At 43.8% G+C, this 17,166-nt stretch overlaps 1 protein-coding gene across 2 annotated transcripts in view; it reads left to right on the forward strand.

Moving 5' to 3' along the window:
- Positions 1–17,166, forward strand: part of LOC137436464 (plasma membrane calcium-transporting ATPase 2-like) — a 244,394-nt gene that overhangs the window by 67,803 nt on the left and 159,425 nt on the right. For both annotated transcript variants that reach the window (XM_068130276.2, XM_078786445.1), the window contains exons 2-3: positions 5,155–5,649; positions 15,987–16,184. In XM_068130276.2, the coding sequence (XP_067986377.2) occupies positions 5,439–5,649; positions 15,987–16,184 (409 nt within the window). In that variant the 5' untranslated portion in view covers positions 5,155–5,438. The remainder of the gene's footprint in view (positions 1–5,154; positions 5,650–15,986; positions 16,185–17,166) is intronic.

Raw genomic sequence — 17,166 nt, forward strand, 5'->3', positions numbered from 1 at the left:
TTAGGCTTCTCAATTGGGACGACCTATACAACTTGGTGAAGTTTCGTGACGATTGGTTTAGAATTGTGACCTGTAGGCCGGTGACAAACAAACAGACAAACAAACAGACAGACAGAACCACAAACACAACCGACCAATATACTTGAAAAATCTTCGATTTTGCAAGTAACAAGCAGCTTCTATCTTTTGATTGGTGAGCAAATTCAGTTACCCAAATGCAATTTCTAAAATTTCAGGTCAATTGGATGGAAATTGATGATTTTATGTGACACTGACCTTTGACATTTTGACCTTCTCCGTATTATCATTACTAGCAACGGTACCCACCCTACGGGTGGGGCTTCAATTGGGATGCCCAAATGAAAAGGCTAAATATCAGAAATTGAAGGCTTGTTTTTATTTTAAACGATTCATATAAACATCCGTTAAATCTCGATCGGTGCAGCCGTTTGTGCGGCACCCGGGAAAATAACGACATGCGTGAGCAAGTATCAGCAGGATGTGGCAGTGTCGGAGTCCACGTTTCTGATCCTCCTTCATGCCGAAGTAGCCCACCACTTCTCCAAGCATTCCGCTCTTCAGATGCGCCATGAGAGTTTTAAGCTTGATACTGAAGACGCGTGCAGTTAGTACTCCCGATGTCGTATGTACTCCCGATACGTGTTTCCTTCATTGTAAAAACTACCAAATCAACAGTTAAAAGGATTTTGAGCCGATAGGTATTACGGCCTTGGCAAGATCGATGGAGACAGCAATCTGTTAGCATATTCACCGCCCAAATAGCTATGTGGAATTCTCTCATGTGGAGATTAAACTAATCGTGTTCACAATCGCTATGTCGTATGTACTCCCGATACGTATTTCCTTCAGTTGAAATGGGTTAGAATTCTCTCAAACAGGGATTCAACCCGTGTCCTTATAAAAGGTCTTTGTCCGAGGTCACCGAGTTTGATTGGTGGAACTGTGCAGCGATCGGTGCAGCCGTTCGTGCGGCACCCGGGAAAACAACATCGTCACAATGAGAACAATGAACGTTATGCAAACGCGAATGTTATGCGTGAGTCCAAAACTGAGAATGCTGGAGACTAAAGCTGAAATTGGGAAAACTAAATAGCCTATTTTACTCCTGGAGATCCCAGGATTATCCACCCAAAATATCGTTGAGATCGGTTCAGCAGTTTTTACAGTACCTTCGAACAGACAGACAGATGGACGGACATTTGGTGAATTATAGTAAGATAAAGCAATTTAGTGAAAATTTGGTGACAATAGCTCAAATGGTAAAAAGGTATGGCCAGGACAGACACACACACACACACACACACACACACACACACACACACACACACACACACACACACACACACACACACTGTTACGGATTCGGCACTTATTATTATTACTGCTGTTATTATTATTATTGTGGGTTCTAAGTATTATGGGTATTGTTGTTTAAGGGAAATGGTTATTGTGGTTAAAAGGGGAAAAGCGCTCATGGTAAAAATGAGACAGGAAATCGGATCGTGGCCCGGAAGGAAAAAGGAAAAAGAAGAGGAAGGCGTGGAGAGAAGTAAAAAGACGATCTTGGTTGAAGCTCCGTCCCGAGCAGTCGAGCGTACAGTGCGAGTGAACTTTGAGTCCTTGAAAGGAAGTTCGTGCGATAGGTGATATCGCTGGAGTGCTGTGGAGCCGGCATAGTCGGGTATCTGCATTGAGGTTCCGGAGTATCCTTGCCTCGAAGCCCCGGCTCGAGTGAAAGCCGTCCGCCATTTCGCCACGCGCGCTGCCTTCAATGAAAAAGGTTTTTGTCGCGTCGGCCGGGCATTATACCCCGGTGGGTTGCCGGGGACGGCTGTGCAAGAAAGTGGCTTTTGAGGATTATAAGGAGACTCGCTGATTGAACCGCAAACGTGTACGTCGGAGCGCGTCTTTGGGAGGTTTTCCATTCCACCGCTATTTTGCTGGGTGTTGGACCACGTGACCTCTGGGTTGCTTCGATCGTCCACGCCTCAATTGATTTTGATCGGACATTGATCCAACGATCGTTGGAGCGAATCGACTTCACCTTGGAGGGGTACAGAGACATTGGGGGAGTGCCGTGAGTTTGGGTTAAAGGACTAGATAAGGTGGTACCATCTTAAGATAGTGATTGTAGGGTGAACTGCTATTATTATTTGTGTCGTGATTCCGGTGTGATTTATAATATATTATTGTTTGTTCATAACCCTTGGTGTGGTTTCATATTATTGATTTGATTGTTTCATTTGATGGTTTCATTGAGGGTTTCATTATTGATTGATTTCAACCAAGGATAACATATCTTTCTGCCGGGGACCCTCTCGGGGTTCAGAGGTTTACCGAGACCAGGGGATAGGGGAGGACCTCGTAACAACACACACACACACACATACAGACACACACACACACACACACACACACACACACACACACACACACACACATACAGACAGACAAATATACAGAAGTGATTGCAAAACCCCGTCTCCTGCTGCACACGGGATGGATTAATGATTGAGATCTAAGGAGAGTCGAGTCGAGTTGGTATTTTAATAGATCTCATTGAAAGACCAGGCATTGATGGCAGGATAGCTTGATGCTGACCTTTGACCCTTTGACCAAATTATTAATTTGTCTTCTCCATCTATCTATAATTCCAGTAATCTCTGTTTGTACGTTTGTACGTTTGTACGTTTGTTTGTCTGTGACCGCTGTTTCTCGACAACCACGGGTCCGATATACTTTTAACTTGCCAGGTATATTGCTGGGGACCCGAGGATGTGCCTTTTCAAGGTTTCATATTAATCGGACAATTACTTACCGAGCTATGTCCAAAAAACGATTCAACCAATCAGAGAGCAGCGAACTATCGCGTGTGCCGAACGTGGCGGACACACTCTGCCTCGGATGGCACATTTGAGAGCGTATTCATTTATTTCACGTTTGCAAACTATGTTGGCGTTAAACTATGTTTTAAAACTAATAAAAACGAATTTGCGATTCATTCGCTTTCCTGCGCGTTTGTGCACGCGATGGCGATTTCTTTACCAAACTCCGGAAGCCGTTCGCTTTGGACCAAACCATTTCATGTAAATAGAGGGGGGGGGATATAATTTTAGATATAGATATAGTACGGGCAATGCCCTAGTATTCTCATAATAAAGCTTTGTTGAGAATTTGATAACAAAAGGTGAAATGGTTAAAAAAAGTTACGACCCGAAGAGAGACACACACGCACACACACACACACACACACACACACACACACACACACACACACACACACGAGTTGCAGGTCATGCAGTCTCCCTCTCGCCTGGGAAGGGGAGGACTGCGAGCTGTGTTGAATAAATCAGTTGTGAAACAGTAATGATTGACTTTAAAATGGCAGCTTTGATGGGATGAGATGGTGGTCGGTCTCTCTATCTCTCGGTCTCTCTCTCTATCTCGGTCTCTCTCTCTCGGTCTCTCTCTCTCTCGGTCTCTCACTCTCTCTCTCGGTCTCTCTCTCTCTCGGTCCTGCAGGGAACTGAGCTCCACCAGATCCAGTAACGTGCCAAATACAACAACTTTGTGGGCAGCTTTGGTGGGGGGGGGGGGGGGGCTGGGGAGGTGCCCGTGGCTTGAAAAAAAATTTCGACTAACCCATTGAGGAGGACACATGCACACAGCGAGGGGGGCCTGGATTTTGTAGACCCAAGTGGAAGGGGCACTGAAATTTAGCGGACACCCGAGTGGAAGAGAGGCCTGATATTTGGCGGAACAGAGTGGGAGGAGGGACTGAGATTTGGCAGACCTGAGTGGGAGGAGGGACTAAGATTTGGCAGACCCGAGTGGGAGGGGGGTCTGAGAAAGATGAGGACCGGTAGCAGTTACGCATGCATGTACACACATACACACACATACACACACGTGAATGGGTCGTGATTTGCACGTACACATGCACGATTAATTATGGTTTATATACATGTTTGGCTTTGATTTTGCTCTTGGTTTTTATTTTGGTTTTGCTTTGTCATGTTTTGTTTTGTTTTGCGTGATATCATATGCTGTGTTTTGTATGCACACATATTTTAAGTGTTATATACACATGTACATATTGTGCACATGTTGTATTGTATACACACATTATGCGTGACATGTACAGTGCTATGTTGTGTACACACATATTGTGCGTGACATATTGCACATATTTTGTGCGCACACACACACACACACACACACACACACGTGATTGCAAATCCCCTTCTCTCACTGCGTTGCTGATGGAGCGGTAAATTTTTATTTTCAAGATACAAGAAAAAATGTATTTTATTAATAATTATATATAATATTAATAATTATATCACGTTATTGAAATAAATAAATAAAACTGACGTTTCTCAGACTATTGTGAGTATCTCATTGTTAGAATGTTTTGATTTCCCTTCAAATGCTTTTCTGATAAAGTATCTACAGTATCTCATAAAGAAAAGTGAAGCCCTCACTAAAATACAGAATGATTAAAAACAACATTCTTTGCTCACCACCTTCATCATACTATGTATGGGACCAGTCACATCAATGATTGGTGTATTTTAAAACGTTCCCTTTCTCGTGGCCATCTAAATTTGCCCTGAGGGCATTCATTAACCACAGTATGTGGACCAGCATCACATGTGGAGTAGACCTGGAGGAGTAAGCAGATCATTAGTGAGCCGGCTTGGTTTTTACTGACAATCTACGTTACGGCAGTTCTCCCGAAACTACCTTGACTTCTTGAATCTTATGATCTGAACCCGTCATATTGCTGCCTCCAGGCGCATTTGAATCCACGACCTTTTGGATGCCAGTCCAGTGTCATCATCAAGAAGCCATCAATGTCCCCAAAATAACTAATTGTGGTGAACTTGGCCTCCTCTTTGTGCTTGAGCCTGCATGTTTTGTTCATCTGTAAATGCTTCAAACTTGACTGAAGTTGCATTTGCTTTCTTGATGGTGTATTTTAGTGTATGAAGTGAAAATTCAAGATTAATCTCAGATAGTAATTGTCACATTTGGGAGCAAGGGGGGGATAATAAGAATGGTCATTAAGGGAATGAATGGTCATCAATTGACTCTTCTTTTCTCTCTCTCTCTCTTTCTCCTCTCTCCCAGGATGATAACTGCAAGCAATGTTTGAAGATCTGCTGTGGCTCATGTAGACCAAGGCCTAGTGGTTTGATTTCAGTAAATAATTCTCAGACAATCCGCAAGATCCCAGACTAGCACAAAGATATATATTGTATATGATCTGCCCTACATTATTCATTTCCTACTTTGTGTCGCTCAACTGATTGAGACAACATATCATGCATACAATTCACTAGTGCATAAACAAAGATCAGCATATAGTGAGATTGACGTAGATCATTTTAAAATCGTGGCCATTTCAGCAACACATGGCAATGATGGATGGAAACACAGCCTGTGAACCCGTTCAGAGAACTGTGAGATCTTCGGGAAATGGTGCAGACTCACCATTTGGTTGCTCTACAAAGGACTTGAGATGCCTCATGGAATTGCGAGGTGGAGAAGGCCTCCAGAGGCTGAACGAATATTATGGAGGCATTCATGGCCTCTGTGAACGACTGAAAACTTCACCAACTGAAGGTGGGTACTGGCATAGTGTCGGTCAGGCGCTCTCTCTCTCTCTCTCTCTCTCTCTCTCTCTCCCCCTCTCTCCCTCTCTCCCTCTCTCTCTCTCCCTCTCTCCCCCTCTCTCTCTCTCCCTCTCTCCCCCTCTCTCTCTCTCTCTCTCTCTCTCTCTCTCTCTCTCTCTCTCTCTCTCTCGCGCCCCCTGCTGGTCGTTTGTATGCTGGTTGTACTGTCATGGCGTCTGCTTGTGGAGGCCTGTGAGTGCTCTGTGTTGTTGCTCCATCCCCCCCCCCTCCCCCCTCCCGTTTTCCCCCCTCTGTGTCCTTGTACCTGTTCGTGGAGTCTTCCTGGTGATTCCCATATACGTTGAGACGGGAGAGAGAGCCGGAGAGCACAGGGTGATCGCTGGTAAGGGTTCGCCGTTTTTGGGCGTCGCCCGATCGGTGTTTGCTCCTTCATCTTAAACCTCTATTTCCTTTTTTTCCTTTCGTTTATCCTTCCTTCAGTTTGTTTTGTTGCCTCCCTTTTCCGAAGTTAGGGAAATCGGAGAGGTCTGATTGCTTCCCATTCCCGGAGTTCGGGTAGGGAAGATTGTATTATATATTCACCCTCCCCGAGTTGGGGAGGGGTTGTAAGTGCAGCTGTTCCAGCATGGCAGCTGCACTATCTCGATTTACGGCCTTTCAGAGCCTGACCCGTAAGCACGGGTTCTTTTGTGTACCTCCGGAACGTGAGGTTAGTGTCGAGGACGTTGTCCTCGCAACCGGTCGTGTTGTCGGGATCGACAAGGTTGTTGCCGCTTCACGGATGAACAAGCGGATCGTTATTTTTTTGTCCGACGTGGATTGTGTCCCACAAATTGTCGAACAGGGTTTGACAATCGATCCAGATTTATTTGTAATGATTTCCCCACTAGATAGCCCAGCGATAAAAGTCGTGATATCAAATTGCCCCCCATTTGTATCCGACGATGTACTAATTAAAGAGTTGTCCCGATACGGTACCATCGTGTCTCGTATCTCCATGATTCCCTTTGGGTCACGAAACAACGATTTAAGGCACGTGGTTTCATTCCGGCGGCAAGTGTTTATGATTTTAAAAAATTCCCAGAAGGATTTAAACCTTATAATAAAATTAAAACATCAACAGAACGAATATACAGTGTACGTGTCCACCAACGTTCTAAAATGTTTTGGCTGCGGACAATTTGGGCATGTTAAGCATGACTGCCCCCGAAAAGAGAATTCTCCACAAGTGCAACCTCCCCTCCGAACCGGGAATAAGCAACCCCCCCACCTTCCCACCACCGGTCCAAACCCTTCCACCACTGACCCAAGCCTTCCCACCACCGAACCAAGCCCTCCCGCCGCCGAACCAAGCCCTCCCACCACCGACCCGAACCTTCCCACCATCGACCCAAGCCTTACCACCACTGATCCCAATCTGTCCACCACCGACCCAAGCCCTCTTACCACCAATCCAAACCCCCCCGCCGTACCCCCTTCCCCTCCCCTTGAAACAGGGGCCCCTCCCTCTACTGAAGGATCTAATTGCAGCCATCTCCTGTTAACTATAGATCTCCCCCCCCAGGCGACATCGTCCAATCACAGCTTGTTGCCTGCTATAACTGATCCTACCTCTCCCGCCGTGGTAGCCGATGGGAATCCCCTCCCGATGATCACGTCCTCCCTCCCCCCCCCCCTCCCCCCAAACCCTTGCAATCTCTTCCCACTAACCAGGACGAGTTTCAATTAGTCTGCCCAAAAGGAAAAAGACATCTGCAAACAACAGATGAAAACGGTCATCTCTTTAAAAAACCTACAACTGAAAACCGACAGCCCCCCCTCTCTGGCCTAGATTTGTCCCTCGTCACAGAAAATCGTTTCTCGGTATTGGAGGACATAGATGTGGATGAATCCTCGCCCTTGTCTACTGACCTAGAAACTGATATGGTTGAACCGCAAAAATTAGTACCCCCCCCCTGCTCCCCTGAAGATGCCCTCCCCGTCCCCCCCCTCTATGGACTATGCCCCATCCGATAACGTGGAGGGATGTGATGACGGTGAGGAGATAAATGATGAAAACCAGTGTGACACACCATCTGAGCCATCTGATATAGATGACTCTGTTAGTGAATGTGGTAGCCTCAAGGAAGAAGAAATCCCTCCAATCCCTCCCTCCGAGATAAAAAGGTTTCTTAAGGACACATTCCGAAAAAGGAATGTTGTAATAGAAACCTTTTTTCCGGAGCTACCTGATTTTATACATTCCGCTAGACTGATGGTAAAACGGCCCCACGTTTTTAATTTCAATTCCTCCCAACGTCACCGTTTAAAGAAGTGGTCGCAAAAAGCTAAGAATGAACTGCTATCAAAAAATTGAGTGGTGGTCACTCCTCCTTATAGCTGTAATGAGTTTTTCCATTTGTAGCTTGAATATTAACGGAGGATGTAGCTCTGTCCGCAAAGTTCAAGTAAGGGATTTTTTATTACAGAAGAAAGTTGACATTGCCCTCTTACAAGAGACCCATGCCAACGACTACTGTGTCGCAGAGTGGTGTAGGCTCTTCCCCGGCCTGTCCTTCTTTAGTAACGGTGACTCCCGCAAAGGCGGTGTCGCAATAATTCTTAGCCCCTCCTTTTCGCCTTCATCGCTTAAATTCGACGAAATACACAAGGGATCCCTAGCATCCCTAGAATTCCACTACTGTGGAAAATTCTATACTATTTTTAATATCTATGCCCCAAGTACGCCTGTAGCTCGGCGAGTTTTTTTTAATGACCTTGGGACACACCTAATGTCCCTCGACAGCCAAAACGCCCTGAAAAACCGAGACAATCATGTTTGTATTGGTGGAGATTTTAACTGCACCCTTCAACCCCAACTAGACAGGAACAGTGCAGAGCCCCATCCTGCCTCCACAATCCCTCTCACCAAATTTTTAAAACCAATGAATTTGACAGATATATGGCGGGTACAGCACCCATCAATCAGGCAATACACATGGTGTCGATGCATTCAGGGTAATATTGTACTTGCTCGCTTGGACAAGTTTTATATTAATCCTCCACTTGAACGCCTCGTTCTGTCATCCAAAATTTGCCCATCAGGATTCTCGGACCACAGCGCAACATTTCTCAAAATTTCTGCCCCCTGCCCGAAACACAAGAGTGCTTTTTGGAAATTTAATAACAACTTACTTGATGATAGTACCTTTAAGGACATTTTTCCAGAAATTTGGAATATTCTGGTTGCCTCCCAAGGGAATTTCTCAAACCTCAGACAATGGTGGGATAATGCCAAAATGCACATCAGACTATTCTGCCAACAATATCGTGCGTATGGTGTTCAAGAGGAAAGAAAAACCACAACCTTACTTGAAGATGAAATCCTGGAATTACAGGAACAGCTTCAGGGAACCGCAAGTGTGAGCTACCAGGGAATGAGGCAACAAATCCATGGAAAAACGGCCTTACTGAATTCCATATCCGAAAGGCGAGCACAAAATGCTTTATTGCGCCTGAAGATGAGGTACATACACGACCTTGATGCTCCAACCAAATTCTTCTTCAGCCTTAAAAGGGGGGCCTCTTCGTCAATGATTACACGCTTGCTCCATGATGGGGAACTCCTTTATGAAGATGGCAGAATCAGGGAATGTGCCCGGAAACATTTTAAACAACGGTTTATGCGGCATGACATTAACCAGGATGCAATATCGGAACTTGTTTCTAACCTTCCAACATTGGCGGAGAATCAGAAGCAGCAGTTGGAGGATCCTCTTAGGTTACCTGAGCTCACCGCTGCCTTGAAGGCCTTAGAACCTGATAAAGCCCCTGGACTGGATGGGCTGACAAGTGAATTTTTCCAGTTTTTTTGGGACACCATTGGACCTCACCTACTGCGGGTATTGAATGAATGTTTAGAGGATGGACAACTGCCGTGGAGTTGCCGGAGAGCAGTCACCACCTTAATTCCTAAGAAAGCGGACACTCAACTTATAGAGAACTGGCGTCCTATTTCTGTTTTATGTACGGATTATAAAATTTTAGCCAAAGCCTTGTCTAATCGAATGAAACCTTTTATGAATGTACTAATAGGAGAACATCAATCCTTTTGTATTCCTGGACGTACTATTTTTAATAATATCTTTCTTATCCGTGATACCATTCGGTTTTGTAACAATTTTAATATGAATGTTGGTCTGTTTTTTATTGACCAAGGAAAAGCCTTTGACTGTATTGACCACATGTACCTTTTTAGAGTTTTAGAGAATTTTGGGTTTGGACCTATTTTTATCTCGTACGTTAAACTTTTGTATTGTAATATATCCAGTGTTCTGAAAATTAATCAAGTATTGTGTAGCCCCATTGCTGTACAACGGGGAGTACGGCAAGGTTGCCCGCTATCTGGACTTTTATACTCTCTTGCCATCGAACCTCTTCTGCTCCAATTACGTACGCACATTTCTGGCTTCACTGGATCAATTCTTACCACACCGCTAAAAGTCTCTGCCTATGCAGATGATGTCTGTATTTATATAAAAAATAGTGCTGACGTCACTGCGGTGGCTCAAGCACTAAAAACATATTGTCAGGCTTGTTCAGGCCAGGTAAACTGGAAGTAGAGTGAAGCCCTTTGGATAGGACCTGGAGATTGCCCGCCAATTGTCCTACCAGGAGGAGTGAACTGGCAGAAAAGTGGCATTAAATACCTCGGTATTTTCCTCGGAGACAACACCTTTGAGCAACAGAACTGGGTGGGATTACCAGACAAGGTAATGGCAAAACTGGCCCGCTGGAAAGGACTTCTTTTTCAACTTTCGTACCGCGGAAGAACTCTCGTCATTAACAATCTTGTCGCCTCTATGCTATGGCATAAGATGATATGCCTACAACCGCCCGGGAGCCTTCTTATTACACTGCAAAAGAGCATTGTCGACTTTTTCTGGAGCGGGAAACACTGGCTCCAACCCCCCGTGGCATACTTACCACTCACTGAAGGTGGCCAAGGTCTTATTGATATCCGCAGCCGGATTATGGTCTTCCGGCTTCATATCGTGCGCCAACTTGTATATGGAGATGAAGCCCTACTCTGGAGGCCTCTGGCTAACTGCATATTACAGCTTACATGCAAGCTGGGTTACGACCGAGAACTTTTCTTGATGAACCCTCATCAAATCGATTCATCCTTGCTGCCCACCTTTTACCAAGGGGTGATGAACGCCTGGCAAGCCCTGTCCTTTTCCCGTGAAATGGCAACATACAACACGGAAATGTTGATGAATGAGCCCCTATGCTACAACCCCTTCCTGGAAAACAGCTTGAATAATAGGGGACTCGTTCAACGCTTTGTTGATGCCAAGCTGCTGCGAGTGAAAGACCTCATGACAGAGTCTGGGAGCTACCGGCTGAGTGCTGCCGCTGTGGCACAAAAAACCGGAATAAAATCTGTCAGGATCATCTCTCGGTTCCTTCAAGGGATATCCACAACGTATCGTAATACCTGCGAGGAACTTGGCCCTTCCCCCGAGGAAACAGCGGGTGACTTCCCCAAACTCCTAGTCTTCAGCCCGCCACTTAATCTGTCCCCTGGCCTGAACAGCCCTGATGATACTGCATTATCCCTTCCCGCCTTTCCAAAGAAAACTTTGTACAACGCGTACGTTAAAATTTTATACGCAAAAACATTTTCTGGGCACCCGAGGCTTCGATGGCGGGATGTTTTACCCCCAATACCCCCCAATTGCCCCAATTGGCGAAGTTTTTATCTTTTGCCTACTCCAAAGTATGTTGGAGATATTCAATGGAAACTTGTACACTGGATTTTACCTTATAATGTTTTACTGAACCGGTTTTCTACTGCTAACTCTAATCTATGCCCTTTCTGTGCATCCATTGAAACCCTACCGCATATATACCTTGAGTGTGAACGATTGCAACCTCTTTTTACATTCCTTCAGGAACGCTTTGTGAAGCTTGGTTCCCTCTTCAATCACAATGTTTTTATTTATGGTGTTTTAGGACCGTCTTCCCTTAGGAATGTGGTTTTAATGAATTTTTTAATTGGCCAGGCCAAGTTTGCAATTTATAAATCCAGAAAGAAAAAAATGGGAAACGCTTCTGACTCGTCATATGATGTACTGCTCACCTTTAAGGCTCTTGTAAATGCAAGACTAAAGCTAGAGTACCGGTTTTTTAAAATGAACAAGAATTTAACATGTTTTAAAGAAAAGTGGGTTTTTAATGATGTCATATGCACACTTGATGATGATGATTTGATAATAATTTTTCCTTGAGACCATTTTTATTGTGCTTTGTTTCTTTATGACTGAACATTACTGATTTTTTGTACTCTTGTAATAAAAGGAAGAAACAGTCAGTCTCTCTCTCCCTCTCTCCCTCTCTCTCTCTCTCTCTCCCTCTCTCTCTCTCTCCCTCTCTCCCTCTCTCTCTCTCTCCCTCTCTCCCTCTCTCCCTCTCTCCCTCTCTCCCTCTCTCCCTCTCTCCCTCTCTCAATTTTAACTGCAAACCCCACCTTCCCTCCCTCCCAAATCCAAGACTTCATATATTACCGTCACAGATATGCAAAGTGGATGTGTATTGTTATTAAATGATTATATCTCTGAAACAGCTCACCCTATATAGACTAGACGGATTTCTGAGAAATGTGAACGTCATGTGCATTTTTGGGTAAAAGTTGGGATCCTCACTTTTTAACATAATTAGGGGATGCTAAATTCGATTAAGCCGGTTCCCAAGCCGAAGTTTGAGTTTTTGACCTTCTAATTAGCATAAACAAAATGGTCGCCAAATTGCCATTTTTGGACAATTTATTTGAACAAGCATTTATATATCATGTACATACATGCAGCTCTTTTACTTTAACTTAACAACTTTTACCCCAAAATGCACCTAGAAGCTTATACATGGCCTTTTTCATAAATCCGTCTTGTCTATATCATGGTTGGTGACATATTGAAAGAGACATTCAAACTGATATTGAAATTGGACACTATAAAATGGGAAATGGTTTTAATAAGACAATGTTTCATACAACCATTTATTCTAAAATTAAGTATACATGGCCATGAAGCACAAACATTCAGGAATGTCACACATGTTATTTTGCCAAACTACATCAAATTCATACAAGGGGTCTGATCATCACTCTGTTGCTGACAGACACACTGATGTGCACCTCAACTCTGAATAGCGACATTTGCAGCGTCGAGTCTTGCATTGTTTCTGGCATGCACAACAAATCATCTCGAGGCAACTTTCTGGGATTGGACTCAGTGACACCAGAATCGGCTCTAGTTCTGAATCACCACGTTTCCATCCCATTTCCACAGGTGCAAGAAGGTCAGGTATGGCACAATGAGCATTTCTCCATACCATGGCTTGATAGTGTACTCGCATCAAATGGAAATGAAGAGCATCACTTGTCAGTAACATTGCTTCTGGTTTACCAGTCTTGGAGAACAACATATGTCGTGCTGAATCAACATAGGTTGTCCTGTGCACATTATATATTCTGAAGACGAACGCTTCTGCAGATTTGATTGTCTCCTCTGTGAGTTCACCAATGCCCAAGTACTTCAGCAGTTTATGGTGCTATTTGAAGACTTTCCATGATGTTCGTTTGGTGTGATTTGCAAAATAGGAGGTGGTGTCACACCCAGTTAATGCGTGAAATGGTAGCAGTGCTGTGGACAAACTTCTCGGTAGATTGTTTAAAACAGCATCAATTGGTGTATAACACATGGAGCTGCATGTATATGCATGATATACAAATGCTTGTCCCAAGAATGTGTCCAAAAATGGCAATTAGGTGGCCATTTTGTTTATGCTAATTAGAAGGTCAAAAACTCAAAATTCGGCTTGGGATCCGGGTTAATCGAATTCAGCATACCCTAATTATGTTAAAAAGTAGGGTTCCCAACTTTTACCCAAAAATGCACCTAGAGGCTTATACATGGCCTTTTTCCATAAATCCTTCTAGACTAATAGTGAATTTTCCTTGTCTCATTTCTGTGTTTGTGGGTTTCGGATATAAGCCCCGTGAGCTCCGCACAGGTAAGCACCATGGTTTCCTCGCCCACGCACGACGGACTGACCGCCAATTTTCGGCTTGATCACCTCGGAGAAAAGACCGACTGGCTATCCCTCCAAGGCTGGTCTTCATTGGCCGCGGACTTGAGAGTATTCTATGAATACCATCTAGTTACCCTCTCCAGAGGAGAGGGTATTGCATTTGAGTCCGTTTGTCTTTGTCTGTTTGTCTGTTTGTTTGTTTGTCTGCACAGAATAAATATGATTTTCTCTGCAACCGTTGGTCCGATTGACAGGAAATTTTCACCATAGGTGCAACTCCACCTGTACAATTTTTTTATGATAATAAAATTATAATATCCACCCATGATAATTATCCACCTGTATAATTATGACGTCATAGGTCATGTGGTTCGCCACCATCTTGGAAAAATCGAAAAACTTTGCACCTCTATATCTCGGAAAGCGCTCAATATAAAAATTTGAGACTTGGCTCATTGTAAAGAACTCTCCATGAGGAATAAAATATGTTAATGATGATGTCATAGGTGCCTCCATTATGACGTCCTAATTCGACAAGTACAAAACTTCATCCTATCAAGATGAAATTTCTTGAGCATAATCTAGGAATAAATTCGTTTAGAAAAAAATAATAATGATGACGTCATCGGTCATGTGGTTCGGCTGCCATATTTGTTTTAACACAAAAGCCTTGAAAACCACTGAAAATACATCCTAGTGAGGGTTTGCAATCTCTGATTGCTCTTTTTCTTGTTATATTTTGAATAGGCCTGTGTCTCATTCTGCACTTCTCCAAAGCCCCATCAGGGTGTACTCGCTTACAAGTGAAATCATATTAAAACATAAAACCAACATTATCATAAAACCATCAACCTTAAATCAATGATAACAATATTCAAGCTGGGGAATTCAGGCTGACAATAGGCCCAGGAAATTATCCCTATTGTACCTTTTATTAATGAACAAAAGACTACTACGACTAATCTTACTAGAATTCACCAAATGTCCATCTGTCTGTCCGTTCCCAGGTACCGCAAAAACAGCTGAACCGATCGCAACGATATTTTGGGTGGGTAATCCTAGGACCCCCTGGAGTAAAATAGGCTGTATTGTTTTTCCAATTTTTCAAAGTTTTCCAATTTTCAAATTTTCCACTTTTTCTAAACACTATGGAATAATATTTACCGATATGAACAGTGATGTGGCTTTTGTTGAAATTCTACAAATACTGTTTCGATTTTGATGAGAATTACGAACCTGCCGCGAATGCGGAAGTGGACAGATGACGGCAATGCGCGGGTTTGATAATATCCCAATACAACCGTCATTCAATCGTAATGTTAAATTGTTAAACGTTAATCGTGTTAATCGTTTTGTTAAAGTATCAATTAATGATTGGAATTGAGTGAATACAATTACGATTTTGAATTCGTAATTGTATTCACCCAACCGTACGGAACTTCACATCAGGATTTAAATATTTGTTTATGTCACGAATGTTGTTAAAAGTTTATTTTTTATATTAATGCTATTTAATTTGTGATTGGAGTTATGTTGTTTGGAATGAAAAAAGAGATATCGAGTTCAAGTGAATGACGGAATGCCGTGACAGTTTCTACTTTCTAAACGTGAATTCGCGGATCCCCATATGCAGATTCGCCATTGACTGGGAATGGAACACACGTACCTGTTTGTTTGCGAACAGGTACGTTTTTCATGGAAGTCCTTCACGAACTTGCTGTCCATGTCTGACGTGCGACTGAAGGTGCTACAGGAATGTGGAATTTATTGGTTTCATGCTTTAGCATTCACGGTTTCTGCATTGTCTGTTTGCTTCTGGCCTCCCACCTGTGCGGAGCACGGGTACCTCACTAGTTTATTTAATGGGCCCATTTATTAATCCCACCTTCTTGTGGGGTCGCCTGGGGAAATGTCATTGGCCCAAGTCTTTCAAGAACTGGAAAGTGAGGTCTGACGTTCGACTGAAGGTGCAGGAATTTGTAATTTGTTCAGGATGCCTCATGTACTCATCGTGAAGGATACCTTAACTGGCAGATGGGATTCCCTCAATGTCACACTTGAGCTGAAGAAGAAGTGTCACATTGCATGAACAGTTGTCTAACTTGTACCAAAAATGTTGAGTTCAAAAAGTCTCCATTTACCAGCTGTCCAGGCCGAGATGTCGATTTTAGTTGTCCATGTACTTCAGGCTAATCTTCTGTCGGGCCTTGTTTACATTTCAATAAACTGAGGCTCTTGCCGTCTGCAACACCACAGGTCTCAGCGGCAGCATGGCGGACATGGAGAAACGCTTGCAGACGTTTGGTCGCAACACCATTCCCCCACAGAAGCCCAAGGCTTTCCTGCGTCTCGTCTGGGAGGCTCTACAAGACGTTACCTTAATCATTCTGGAGGTTGCTGCATTGGTTTCACTTGGACTTTCCTTGTACCCAACACCCAAGGACATCCAAGCAGGTGAAAAGTCTGATAATCTGTTTAACGACAAGACTTGCTTTTGGTTCATGTCTTCGTCATGCGAACATTGATGCTGCATGTTGTAATGGATATACATACATATTTTCAAGTGTCAGTTTTGTTTGTGTGTTTGTCCGTTATTCTTTCACGGCAGAACCGTAGCACCTCAAGGCACCAAATTTTGGTTGTAGGTGGGAAAGTGGTACAAAATGGACCCCTTGGGTCATATGGACCCCTTGGTATATTACACCAGCAGCTGCTGCCATCTTGTGGCTGTTCATGTTAAAACATTCCTTTGTGGATTAGCAGAAAGTAACAACATGGTGGCCATCCCTATCCAGTCTTGAACTCGAGCTGAACCATCCAACATTTTGACACCTACTAGGATCTATCGGTAGGTATGTGAGAAAATTGTGTTTGTGGTGACAGAGTGACTCATATTTCCTAGTGTTACTGCATGCTTTTAGAGTACTAGGGCATGCCCGTACTATATCTATATCTAAAATTATATCCCCCCCCCTCTATTTACATGAAATGGTTTGGTCCAAAGCGAACGGCTTGCGAGTACGGTGACAATCCCCCCCCTCTATTTACATGAAATGGTTTGGTCCAAAGCGAACGGCTTCGGAGTTTGGTAAAGAAATCGCCATAGCGTGCCCAAACGCGCAGGAAAGCGAAAGAATCGCAAATTTAAGGAAATGCCCGTACTTCCGTAAGGAAGAGAAAAGAAATGAAAAGGAAAAACATTCCAAACCGCGAGGGAAAACAACACGGCACGTCGACACAACAACGTGTCCTGTGATTGGCCGTACGTCGCTGCCAGTAGCTGCCCCCCAAAAAAAGCTTTCACCGTCCGGCGACTGAATTTAAGGGGAAAAATAAAACGCTCTTCGCTTAAAACAACGCCCTTCGCTCTGACTGAATTGGGACAATGTTTTTATGTTTTTAATTGAATTACTATCCGTAATGGCGCACGCTCTCA

This window comes from Myxine glutinosa, chromosome 11 (genome assembly GCF_964187855.1).
Source record: "Myxine glutinosa chromosome 11, kmMyxGlut1.1, whole genome shotgun sequence".
In the NCBI taxonomy this organism is placed as follows: domain Eukaryota; kingdom Metazoa; phylum Chordata; class Myxini; order Myxiniformes; family Myxinidae; genus Myxine; species Myxine glutinosa.